This window comes from Heterodontus francisci, chromosome 1 (genome assembly GCF_036365525.1).
Source record: "Heterodontus francisci isolate sHetFra1 chromosome 1, sHetFra1.hap1, whole genome shotgun sequence".
NCBI classification, from domain to species: Eukaryota; Metazoa; Chordata; class Chondrichthyes; order Heterodontiformes; family Heterodontidae; genus Heterodontus; species Heterodontus francisci.
In genome coordinates, this window is record NC_090371.1 from 62,303,358 (window position 1) to 62,316,975 (window position 13,618).

The 13,618-nt window shown below is 44.4% G+C and overlaps 1 protein-coding gene across 1 annotated transcript in view; it reads right to left on the reverse strand.

Moving 5' to 3' along the window:
• The window catches only part of LOC137369758 (A disintegrin and metalloproteinase with thrombospondin motifs 12-like), a 780,536-nt gene that overhangs the window by 430,186 nt on the left and 336,732 nt on the right, over positions 1 to 13,618 (reverse strand). Inside the window, exons 5-6 of the mRNA XM_068031165.1 lie at positions 5,938 to 6,021; positions 1,425 to 1,549 (exon numbers count right to left, since the gene is read on the reverse strand). Of these exons, the coding sequence (XP_067887266.1) occupies positions 1,425 to 1,549; positions 5,938 to 6,021 (209 nt within the window). The remainder of the gene's footprint in view (positions 1 to 1,424; positions 1,550 to 5,937; positions 6,022 to 13,618) is intronic.

Sequence of the window (13,618 nt, forward strand, 5' to 3'; positions counted from 1 at the left end):
GGAAATGGAGAAGATCAATGACTTCAAGAGTAAGTTGGATGGCCACCTGGGAAAAATAAACTTGCAGGGCTAGGGGATTGAGCCAGGGAGTGGGACTGACGGCATAGTTCCATGGAGAGCCGGCATGGGCTCAATGGACAGAATGGCCTCCTTCTGTGCCGTAAGTAAATTACTCTTTGACTCTTTCTCCCCCCCCACCCCCCTCTCTGTCTCTCTCTCTCGCACCCCCCCCAACCCCGTCTGTCTGCCTCTCTGTCTCTTTCTCCCCCCTCTTTCTGCCCCTCTCCACCCCCGTCCCTCTGTCTCCCTCCACCCCTCTCTCCACCCCCTGTGTCTCAGTGTTCCCCACTCCCCGCTCACTGTTCCCTGCTCTCTCTGTCCCCTCTTCTCTCTGTCCCCCCTGTCTCTCAGTACCCTCCCTCTCTCTGTTACCTCCGCTCTCTCTGTCGCTCCCACAGAATCACAGAATTGTTACAGCGCAGGAGGAGGCCATTCAGCCCATCGTGTCTGCAACAGCTCTCTGAAAGAGCATTTACTCAGTTCCATTCCCCCCCTTCTCCCCATAACCCTGCACATTCTTCCTTTTCATATAACAGTCTAATTCGCTTTTGAATGCTTCAATGGAACCTGCCTACACTACATTCTCAGGCAGCACATTTCAGGCCCTAACCACTCTTTGCATGAAAAAGTTTTCCTCATGTCACTTTTGCTTCTCTTACCAAATACTTCAAATCTGTGCCCTCTCATTCTCGATCCTCTCGTGAGTGGGAACAGTTTCTCTCTATCTAAAAAAAAGTCAGAACCCGCCAGAAAACCCTGAGTCTGTTGGAAAACAGCTGTTTCCGATGTCAGCAGCTGTCACTTGTGCCAGACTGACAAAGGAAAATTTCCCATCTCCAGTCCCCGTGAGTATGAAGAATAGCCCCGAGTGCAGTTTACATCCGTGGGCTGGATGGAAATGTTTGGCGGGCCACATTCTGGCCGCGGGCCGTATGTTGGACAACCCTGTGTTGTCACTGCCTCCTATGCAGTCAGATGCTGCAGCTTCCAGGTTCACCTGCTGGCCCAATGCGAATTAAGCACCCTCCTGCTGACCCTGTAAACTCTGTTATAATCAGCGATGGAAGTAATTTGGGAGGTTATGTTATGCCAGGATCCTCATCTATGGATGTTTGGGACCATTAACTGTCTCAGTGTGGTAGTCAACATAATGCAACTACTAAGGCAACATGCATGTCACTGGTATGCTTCAGAAAGCCTGCCCAATATTTGTACCCATCCATTAACTGGTAGATCATGCCAGTTCTGATGCCACCAAAACTTCAAGCTACTTTTCCTTGAAAAATCAGCTTGCTGTGCTATCCAGCATTTTCTAATAATGAGTTCAATTGCTTATCATTGTCAGGTTTTTTAAAACAACTGACCTAGTCAACAACACGGCTACATCATGATGATTCGGACTGGAGTCACTTTTAGGATTGATGTTCTTTTGCCACTTGCAGAAACTGGAAAGAGTATGGTCAGCATGATGAATGATTTTTAGTCCTTTCTGTAAAGGGTTGGAACAATGTTATTCAAGCAAAATCTGTTAGAAACAGAATTGTTTTGCTGCACATTCAAATATGCAGGATGGGCCATGCCCATATAGAATCATAGAATGGTTACAGTACAGAAGGAGGCCATTTGGCCCGTTATGTCCATACCAGTTCTCTGGACGAGCCACTCAGCTAGTCCCTCTCCCCTGCCCTTTCCCCAGAGCCCTGCCAATTTTTTTCCTTTTGATAATTATCCAATTCCATTTTGAATGCATGACTGAATCTGCCTCCACCAACACTCTCAGGCAGTGGATTGCACATCCTAAACACTCATTGCATAAAAAATGTTTTCTTCATGTCACCGTTGTTCCTTTTGCCAATCATCTTAAATCGCTATCCTCTGTTTCTTGACCTTTCTGTCAACAGGTACAGATTCTCCCTAGCTACTCTGTCCATATCCCTCATGATTTTGAACACCTCTATCAAATTTCCTCCTCTCAAGTTCCTCTTCTCGAAAGAGAACAGCCCCAGCTTCACCAATCTATCCTCCTAATTCAAATCTCTCATTCCTGGAAACATTCTCGTAAATCTTTTCTGCATCCTCTCCAATGCCTACACATTTGTCTGAAAGTGGTGCCCAGATTTGAGCACAATACTCTAGTTGAAGCAGAACCAGTGTTTAAAAAAAGATTCACCATAACTTATTTAATTTTGTACTCTATGCCACTTTTTATCAAGCCAAGGTACTCGTATGGCTTATTAACCACTTTCTCAATCTGTCCGATCACCTTAAATGATTTGTGCACATATACTCCCAGGTACCTCTGCTCCCCTTTCAGAATTGTATCCTTTATTTTATACTGCCTCTCCTCATCCTTCCAACCAAAATGTATCCCTTTATACGTCTTTGCATTACATTTCATCCGCCACGTGTCCACCCATTCCACCAGCCTATGTCCTCTACTAGTCTAACACTATCCTCCTCACAGTTCACAATACCTCCAAGTTTTGTGGCATCTGCAAATGTTGCAATTGTACCCTGCACACCCAAGTCTAGGTCATTAATATATATCAAGAAAAACAGTGTCCTAACACTGACCCCTGGGGAACCCAACTATATACCGCCCTCTAGTCTGAAAAACAATCGTTCACTACCACTCTGTTTCCTGTCACTCAGCCAATCTCTTATCATGGCTTCAACTTTGCTGACAAGCCTGTTGTGTGGCAGTTTGTCAAATGCCTTTTGGAAGCTCATGCACACCACATCAACTGCATTACCCTTATTAACTCTCTCGGTTACTTCATCAAAAAACTCAGTCAAATTAGTTAAACGCTATTTGTCCTTAACAAATCCCTGCAGGCTTTCCTTAATTAATCCACATTTGTCCAAGTGACTGTCAATTTTCTCCAAGGTTATCATTTCTAAAAACTTTCCCACCACCAAGGTTAAACTGACTGGTCTGTAGTTGCTTGACTTAACCTTACACACTTTTTTGAACAACGGTGTACATTTGCAATTTTCCAGTCCTCTGGAACTACCCCTGTATCTAAGGAGGATTGGAAGATTATGGCCTTACCGGTTTTGTCAGATCCTGGGCCCATGTACTTTCTGTTTTATTGCTGTTTGATCAGAGATTTCAGTTCCAGGGAGTTATTTTTGCCATGTAATGTCATTATCAACTATGTTAATAGCAATTTCTAACAATTGGGTGAAGTATCAGAGGGCTGCTGGCAGCTATGGGACCATATCAAAGCATGAGTCACTGTCTTCAGCAAGGGTGGAGGATAAGGGAAAAGTATTTTAAAAATACAATGAAAGTGTTAACGCTTGGACTTCAAAGGTTTCCACAGTCTACAAATTCGCTTCAAGGCTCTCAGCCCTAAAACATTTACAGTATAACACCTTACTCTGACTTGATATTTGTTGCATTATTCCTTCACTTGCAATTAATCACTGAATAAGGGAAGCAGATTTGGACTGAGTTCATTCATTTGATATTTTTGGGAACAGCAGAATTAACTAATAAATTAGTAACTTCTAAAGAATTAATCTATCTCCACCCAGTAAATCTTTAATATAACTCCCTGAGCTTGATTTGCACTGTATATGGGAATTTAATTTCATTGGAAGATCTTAATGAGTTACTAAATCAAAAGCACAGCGAACATGAATGTATTGAAACATACATCAGTCTAACCTAATCAGGCAGCCATTGCATCATCATTGCATTCATATTATCCCTGCTTTACCATTAATAGCTGGGATTCTTCCCATTTGGCTCCAGATTACATCACACATCAATGTCCGAACAGATAAGGTGATTTTAGCTGGACAGGCAGTGGGAAACTTACTTGTGGTCAGTGCTAATTTAACTCCAGCTGTACTCATGTGCACAAACTGAGGTATAAATGTATTGGCTATGCCAACCAATCTCTATGTTTTCTGGACTTGGGTAATTGGGGTGTGTTCCTACATTGTGGGCAAACAGATATTTTCACCGGGATTTTGTCCCAGCAGTGAGGGTCTCAACCACTGGCTAAATGCCAGAGAGAGCCATGGGTCACCTCCTCTGGGGAAGGCCCGCTGGATCAAATACCAATTAGGCACTTAAGTGGACAGCGGCAGGACTTCCCCGAGATCAAGGACCCTGGCAAAGGAAATCCCGCCTGCTGAGAACTGTTGGCCAATCAGAAACTGGTGACTCTTCAACTGAGAAGCACCACTGCGCAGACAGTGGCTGCTGCCAGTACTGGACTTACCCAATGTTTTGGAACCAGGCCACAGATAAGTCACAGCGGGAGGGGCTTCACGGGGTGGGGGTTCATGGGGTGGGGGGGGGGGGGGAAGGGAGTCGGCAGCAAGGGCAGGGGGTGGCTGTCAACAGGCCCACCCCCCTTCCCAATGCCGGGTCCCTCATTCAGGCACTAATTGCCTTTTAACAGGGACACCCCACCCCCAGAGCCAGCAAGCAACCGCACGGGTTTGCTTTGTGTGCTCTCCGTGCGGCGATAGGCCCACCCACCGCTGGGCTAATTCCAGCGGCACAGGATGAGGCCCATAATTGGGCATTAATTGCCCACTTAAGGGCCTCAATTGCTGGCAGGGCAGGAAGTCTATTCACAGGCCTTCTCGCCCAGTACTTAATTTAGGTTTGGATGGAGGCGAGAAGGTAGCAGGGCTCCCCCCGTGCCGCCATCTCACCCAATATATGTTCTCCCTCTCTCCAAATCTGATGTGGGGGAGAACATAAAATTCCCCCCTTTATCCTTCAAATCTTCGTTCAGAGATTCTATAAAATGGTGGATGGGTTTCTGCATGCCAGCTAGATAGCTGATGAGAACTAGAAAAAAGTGAATTGTTTTGAGCATTATTAAAATGACTGTAGCATTATTTTTGTTGTAAAAAGTGCAGAAACCTGCTAAGTATAGATTTTCAATGTATTTGTGCCTAAATTTAGTTTTAAAGTTGTGTTTGGCTATCTAGTTCACATCCTTCAAACCCTGGATTTGTTCCCTGTTTTCATCACTTACTAATAGGTGTGTTTCTTCACTGTACTTGTTGATTACTAAAATTAGACAAGAGAAAAGGAACAACCATGCAAGACGTTTTGGGTTTCTTCACTTTTACTTTGCATCTTTGGATCCTTTTTTTGTGAACTACATTTTGCTAATAAGCATTCCAGTTAATTCTAGGCTGTAATATCAACTAGCGCATCTATCATAATATGGCACAGGACTATCTTTTTATGCGTATCTCGGTCGACTTGCTTTTCACATGTTTCTGGGGCTTTGATCAAGTCTTGCTAGGCCATACAACATTGCCTTAACTAGATTTCAGTGCTTTTTCATCTCCTTTGCTTGCTCTCCAGCAAAAGAAGTCAAGGGAATACTGTTAGGAGGCAAAGAGTGCAAAGTAAGAAAAAAAAAAGTCATATTAAAATTGAATTATTTAACAGAATTATTGATCCAATTTTTCCCCTCTCCCTGTACAGAAGTATTTGGTTTCACTTGATTCACAGTTAAAATCAGGAATTCGCTATGTAGCGATTCCATGGGTAAAATGCTGCAACATTACTGAGAGCAGCATTTCAGCAAGATATGGGTTGGGATTGTGACCCACAATAAAGTGTTAGTAACACCGAATCAAACAATCTGACAAAGATTACCTAAAATAAAAGGCGGCTTATTAATATTCACGTTTTTGAGTTTAATGGATGACTTCCTATACCTATATTAATATGGATTATGCTGAGAAATTCAGTAACTTTGACAAGGAAATGTACTGGCAATGTAGTGATAACTAAACTTGCAATTAGAAATTGCATACCTTTATTTTAATATATAATTTCACTTCTTACATACATAATTAAAAATGATAAATATGAAATAACATTAATAATACCTCCTCTTCCTCTAGTAAAATGAGCCGCACCAGTACAATGTGGATTGCGTTGCCAATACTAGGGTCATGGAACAAGCTTGTAACCTGTGCCAATGTCAATGAGAAATTAATTGGTCTTTCAATACAAAAAACTTTTAACACAGACTGAAACAAATTTGACATTGGAGGATTGTTATTCAATCACTATTTCCTCACATTAACCATAAGGAATTGGGATTGTATCTCCTGCAATGCATTCAAAGGCATTGGTTTTCAGAATGTCACACATTGTATAATCTGCAAAATCCTATTAAAGATACAGTATGCTGGAATAACAAGAACACATTAATCTATATAGTGTCCTTAATGTAGTAAAACATCCCAAGGTGCTTAAAGGAGCATTATCAAAAAACTTTCCCACTGAGCCAGATATTAGGGCTGATTATGAAAAGCTTGGTAAAAGAGGCAGGTTTTAAAAATCATCTTAAAGGAGGAAAGAGAAGAAGAAAGTAGAGAGGCTTAGAGAGGGATTTTAAAATTGAGGCATTGCTTAACTGGGATCCAATGCAGGTCAGCGAGCACAGGGCTGATGGGTGAACAGAATGGGATGCAAGTTAGGACATGGGCAGCAGATTTTTGGATAACGTCAAGTTTACGGAGCGTAAAGGTGGGAGACCAGGCCAGATGTAAAAAAGACATAGGTGAGGATTACAGCAACAGATGAGCTTTGGCAGGACAGGAGTTGGTGGATGTTATGGAGATGAAAATAGGCAGCCTTAGGGCAGCACAGTGGTGCAGTGGCTAGCACCGCAGCCTCACAGCTCCAGGGACCCGGGTTCAATTCTGGGTACTGCCTGTGCGGAGTTTGCAAGTTCTCCCTGTGACCGTGTGGGTTTTCGCCGGGTGCTCTGGTTTCCTCCCACTGCCAAAGACTTGTAGGTAATAGGTAAATTGGCCATTGTAAATTGCCCCGAGTGTAGGTAGGTGGTAGGGAATGCAGGATTACTGCAGCGTTAGTATAAATGGGTGGTTCTTGGTTGTCACAGACTCGGTGGGCCAAAGGGCCTGTTTCAGTGCTGTATCTCTAAATAAATAGTGATGGCATTGACATATGGTCAGAAGCTCCTCTTGGGATTAAATATGAAAACAAGGTTGTGAACCTTGGTTCAGCCTCAAGTAACTGCCAGAGTTATCTGTGCACAGCACTTAACTAATGCAAGATATGATGACAGATGAATTAAATCATATGCAAAGCATTTCCAATTTTATTTCAGAAATATCATGTTGATTGAAATGTAAGTTACAGTAGTGAATTGGTTATCATTCATGTTAAAGACATCTATTAAGATTGAGTACTATTTGTTCCCATGAATGTACTTCACCATGTCAGATGATCTCTCAGGCTTGTACTGTTGCATTGCAAATTAATAACATAATATAGCAGAACACTGTAGGATCCCAACTCTAATGAGAAATGCAGCGACACATTATAACTAAGTAATGGGCATCAATAAACTGTGTACATTCTTGACACTGAAACTGGATTGATTCCTGGGATGAGGGAATTATCCTCATGAGAGAGATTGAGTAGAATGGAATTATCCTCCCTGGAGTTTAGAAAAATGAGAGCTGATCTCATTGAAAGGTATAAGATTCAGAGAGAGCTTGATAGGGGAGATGCTGAGAGGCTGTTTTCCCTAGCTGGAGAGTCTAGAGCTCTAGTTGGTTAATAAAATTGAGGCTCATGGAAAATGAGGATTAATATCTTGGATAACAATTAGCTTAAGGACAGAAAACAGCGAGTCATGGTAAATATTTTTCAGACTGGAGGATGGTAGACAGTGGCATTCCCCAAGGGTCAGTACTAGGACCACTGTTTTTTTGAAATATAAATGATTTGAATATTGGAATAAAGAGCAAAATTACAAAAATTGGAAGTGGGGGTGGTGGGGGATGGGGGGAGGGTGGTCATGCAGTCCAGGGGGAGGAGGATCCCACAGAGGGTAAACTTGGAGGTACAGCAGACAGTGAGGATGATGCCAATCAACTGCAACAGGACATAGATTAGGCTAGAAGAATGAGCAAATAAGTGACAAATGGAATTTAATACAGAGAAGTGTGAGGTGATGAATTTTGGCAGAAGGGATGGGGAGATGCAATGTAGACTTAATGGCACAGTTCTAAAGAGTGTGCAGGAACAGAGGGACCTGGGGGTTCACGTACATCAACCTTTGAAGTTGGCAGGACATATTGAGAGAGTTATTAGCAAATCATATGGGATTTTGGATAAATAAAGGCAATGAGTACAAAAGAAGGAAGGTTATGGTGAACCTTTCTAAAGCTCTGGTGAGGCCACAACTAGAGTACTGCGTCCAGTTCTGGACAACACAATTTAGAAAGGATTTTGTTTTTATTTGTTCAGGGGATGTGGCTGTCGCTGGCTAGGCCAGCATTTATTGCCCATCCATAATTGCCCTTGAGAAGGTGGTGGTGAGCTGCCTGCTTGAATTGCTGCAGTTCTTGGGGTGTAGATACACCAACAGTGCTGTTAGAAAGGGAGTTCCAGGATCTTGACCCAGCGACAGTGAAGGAAAAACTATATAGTTCCAAGTCAGGATGGCGTGTGGCTTGGAGGGGGATTCTCAGGTGGTGGTGTTTCCATGCATCTGCTGCCCTTGTCTTTCTAGGTGGTAGAGATCGCGGGTTTGGAAGGTGCTGTCGAAGGAGCCTTGCTGAGTTGCTGCAGTGCATCTTGTAGATGGAACACAGTGCTGCCACAGTGCATCTGTGGTGGAGGGAGTGAATGTTGAAGGTGGTGGATGGGCTGCTTTGTCTTGGATGGTGTCGAGCTTCTTAAGTGTTGTTGGAGCTGCACCCATTCAGGCAATTGGAGAGTATTCATCACACTCCTGACTTGTGTCTTGTAGATATTGGACAGGCATTGGGAAGAGGTGAGTTTCACGCCACAGAATTCCCAGCCTCTGACCTGTTCTTGTATTTATGTGGCTGGTCTAGTTCAGTTTCTTGTCAATGGTAAACCCCAGGATGTTGATTGTAGGGGATTCAGCGATGGTAATGCCATTGAATGTCAAAGGGAGAGGGTTAGATTCTCTCTTCCTTGTGTATAACTCTATGGCTCTATGGTCATTGCCTGGCAGTTGTGTGGTGCGAATGTTACTTGCCACTCATACATTGGAGGCTATTTTCTTCTGGAAGTATCACAGCTTGTCTCGAGTTTGGTCACTCAGGGAATCAAGGGGTATGGTGAGCGGGCGGAAAAAGTGGAGCTGAATCGGAAGATCAGCCATGATCGTTTCGAATGGTGCAGCAGGCTCAATGGGCCATATGGTCTACTTCTGCTCCTATTTCTTGTGTTCTTGTGTTCTTAGTACTCAGCCATATCTGCACATGTGCACTCCAACAGGGATCACTGAATAGCAATCAGACCCTGGCCATCTTTGCTTCTCTCCAATGATACCAAGACCAATAGCAATGCTTCTGCCAGCACCTTCACTGAAATCAATTAATTCACCAAAAATTGTTTATGAAACATGAAAAATCAAAAGGATTCAAACTCTATTCTGCGCTATTTAAGCATTATCCATGAGCTTTAAGCATGCCAAGCACCTATTCTTTTTTTTTTTATTCGTTTGGGGCATGTGGCATCATTGTTAGCAATTATTACCCTTTCCTAATTGCCCTTGAATATGTGGTGGCGAGCTGCCTTCTTGAACTGCTGGAATCCTTGTGGTGTAGGTATACCAACAGTGCTATTAGGAAGGGAGTTCCAGGATTATGACCCAGTGACAGTGAAGGATGATCTTCCTGCATCTCAAGTGTGTGCCATTGTTGACACTTCCCAAGGCATGCAGTGATTATGTTGTCATATTTCAGCAAGAAACATATAGAGTCATAGAGTCATAGAGTCGTACAGCATAGAAACAGGCCCTTCGGCCCACCGCGTCCAAGCTGACCATAACGCCTATCTGTACTAATCCCACCTGTCTGCATTAATTCCATATCCCTCTATGCCTTGCTCATTCAAGTACCTGTCCAGATGCCTCTTAAATGTTGCTACTGTTCCTGCTTCCACCATCTCCTCAGGCAGCTCATTCCAGATACCCACTATTCTTTGTGTGAAAAATTTACCCCTTTGATCCCCTTTAAACCTCCTACCATGGGAAACAGACTCTGGCTATCTACCCTATCTATGCCTCTCATAATTTTATTTACCTCTATCATGTCCCCTCTCAGCCTCCTTCGCTCCAGGGAAAACAGACCCAGCCTATCCAATCTCTCTTCATAACCCAAGCCCTCCAAACCAGGGAACATCCTTGTGAATCTTTTCTGCACCCTCTCTCGCTTAATCACATCTTTCATGTAGTGCGGCGAGCAGAACTGCACACAGTACTCCAAATGCAGCCTAACCAACGTTATGTATAACTGTAACATGATGTCCCAACTCTTGTATTCAATGCCTCAGCCGATGAAGGCAAGCATGCCATACGTCTTCTTCACCACCTGTCTACCTGTGTTGCCATTTTCAGGGAACTATGTACTTGCACCCCAAGGTCTCTCTGCGCAACAACACTCCATAGGGCCCTGCCATTCACTGTATATGTCCTGCCCTGGTTTAACTTCCCAAAATGCATCACTTCGCACTTGTCTGCGTTAAATTCCATTTGCCAATCCCTTGCCCACTTTTGAAAGGTCACAGACCTGAAATGTTAACTCTGTTTTTCTCACCACAGATGCTGCCTGACCTGCTGAGTTTTTCCAGCATTTTCTGTTTTTATTTCAAATTTCCAGCATCCACAGTATTTTGCTTGTATATCTCCAAGTCAATCGTTCAACTTATCATTTTGAAATAAGAGAAGAATCTATGATTTTCTTAAAGTATGATGCTATATGCATTACCGTTCAGTTTTCTTCAAAATATTTTCCACTCTCTTGCATAGTTTCCTCAGGTTGGTATTTTTCTCAGTTTCAAACTGGGAGTTATCCTCGGCAGGGAGGGAGCAGGACAGCATTATTGACTAAGTTTGGGAAATAGGCCTGGGCGGAATCCAGCTTTACCCCTCTTTAGGTCTTTCTACCATTGTTATGGTAATAGCAGAGCCATAGTTCTGATTGGCACAGGCACATCCAGCAGCAGTTGCAGCAGGTCAATTGATAAAGAAACTGACAGCCTGGAAGGGAACTGGGAAGCTGGGCCTGGACTGGGATGGAGCAGGGACACCATGGACAACAAATATAGCTGAGGGAGTGCCACAAGCTCGTGCTCAGACAAAACAGGATAGCCAGACCTGTAAGAACAAGCTGAAACCAGGAGTAGGTGAGGGGAAACCAGAAGAAGGTAGTGTGGGGGTGTGTGTGTAAGAGAGAGTGAATAAGCCTACTGATGTGGAAATCTGCTGGTGTACATGGAAGATCTACTGGTGTGGGGAGTTTGCTAAGCAGCAAATATCAGGAAGCAAACTGAACTAATTAACACACAGATGTTTGGAAGGTTCAAGTCTGGAGTAGCGAGGCTAAGGTCAGGAGCAGAAAAGCAAAGGATAATTATGTGGGGTCGGGTGTGTGGTGGAAAATGGCAGGTTGGGGGTTGCTGGATTGGTGAAGTCAGAAGTCATCATTGGGAGCTCCAAAGTTAGCCATTGAAGGGTAAGGCTAAGGTCAGCACAGGGAGCGTGGGGGTTGGTTCCCAGCAGTTAGGGTTATTGGAAAAAATATCTCAAACATAGAAGGAGGAGAGTTTATATGAAAAGAAGGAAATAACTTTTAGTTATAGAGTGTGTCACACACTCCAGACGTGCCGAAGAGCTTTAGAACCAATAAATTTCTTGTCTTGGCAAGTTGCATTGGCAATTACACATAATGGGCTGGATTTTGTGCTGGAGGAAGGGCTCCCGGCACTAAGCCGATTCCCCCCGCCTCTACCTTTTTGTGCCCCCTGGAGCATTCCTCTGGTCTTTTCAATCAAATTTTCAGGAGGCGGGATCCCTGTTCCTTTGAAGTCTTTAAAGGGACAGGGATCGCGCCTCCAAGAGTTCTTGGCTAATCAGAGGACTGGAAGCGCAGCAGTCTTGGCAGTGCCACCTGGAGTGGTGGCCACTGCCGGTACTGCAAAGGCTTTGGACCCAGGACCAGCGATGCAGCCCTGGAGAAGAGGTAGGTGAGTCGGGGACGCCAGGGCCAATCTGGACGGCCCTGGTGAGGGGGAGGGGGGGGTGGTGGGGGAGTAGGGGTGTGGTTGTGCAGTCCAGGGGGAGCGGGATCCTGGGGGGTAAAGTTGTTCCTGGTGGGGATCTTCAGTGGCCTCAAGTTGCCCACGAAGGAGGGTCCCCCCACAAGCCTGCAGGGAGGGCACCTCATTTTAGAAGGTGTCCTCCCCACATGGTGGAGGCTCCTCTTGCGACTGTTAAGATCCCAGCAGTGGTGGGAAGAGGCACTTAATTGGCTGTTGATAGGCCACTTTAAGGGCCTCAATTAGCCTCTGGGCAGGAAGGTCATCGTTGACGTATCCCAACCTCGGAAAGATCACTGGGCGATGGAGAGACAACAGGCCCTCTGCTCTACTGCCGCCTACTGCCGCCCCCCCCCACCCCCACCCTGCCCACCACCTCCCTACCACCCCCCCCCCCCCCGCCTCCCCGTCACCTGTCACGATACTCTGCCCCCCCACCCCCCCCTCACCTGTCTCCGATCCCGCCTCGGGGCATCACAAAATCCTGGCCAATAAGATTGCAGAAACAGACGACTGAGTAGTTAAACTTTTTTTTGTGATACTGCTTGATAGAAAAATCTTAGCCTGGGTACTATGAGAACATTCTGCTTGTATTTCATCGACGTGAATAGGACAGAACTGCTGACGGTCTAACAAAGATGGGAGGCAGTGGTCTAGTGGTAATATTATTGGGCCTGCAATCCAAAGACCCAAGCTGAAGCTGAAGGGGACGTGGGCTCAAATCCACTCCAACAGATAGTGAAATTCAAAGTTAATTAATAAAAATCTGGAATTAAAAGCTAGTCTGTGAAGTCATAGTTGATTGTTGTAAAAACCACTCTGGATCACTAATATCCTTTAAGGAACATTTTTTTTTGCACTGAAGTGCTGACTTGGGTTGTCTTAGAGTGCTATAGTGGAAGTTTGGAGACTGAGAATAATTAAGGGTTAATTTTATCTTAAGTCTAATATGTCTTTTTATTGAGCAGATTAATTTAACAGTTGCTGTTTGGGTTGGAGAAAGTGAGTTTCAGACCACCTTTAAACAGGGTTCACTCAGGCTCTGCTTGCAGCTGCACCTTCTAAATTAGAGAATTGGCTTAAACCAGTTTTCAGGGGCTACAGTCAGTCAGTATAAAAGTGGGCCACCTTACAGTGCTGACTTTGTTTGCATTGGAGTGCTGACTTGGGTTGTATTAGAGTGCTAGAGTGGAAGTTTGGTGACTGAGGAAGTTCGGTGAGGAGGGAGCGAGGAGCTTCTTTCATTTCCTCCCTGTCCTCAGTGAGGGGAGCCGAGAGCTTCCAAAGAACACAGCTGACTGGTGAGTAAGTCCTGGTGGGTATTTTTCACAGTGCATTGAATTGTAAGTCATTGTTTGAGCAAGACTTAATTATTTTTTAATTATAATCTTCTATAGTTTTAAATTTAAAGAGTTTAGTCATGGCAGGAGAGCTTGAAGCCGTGGTTTGCTTCTC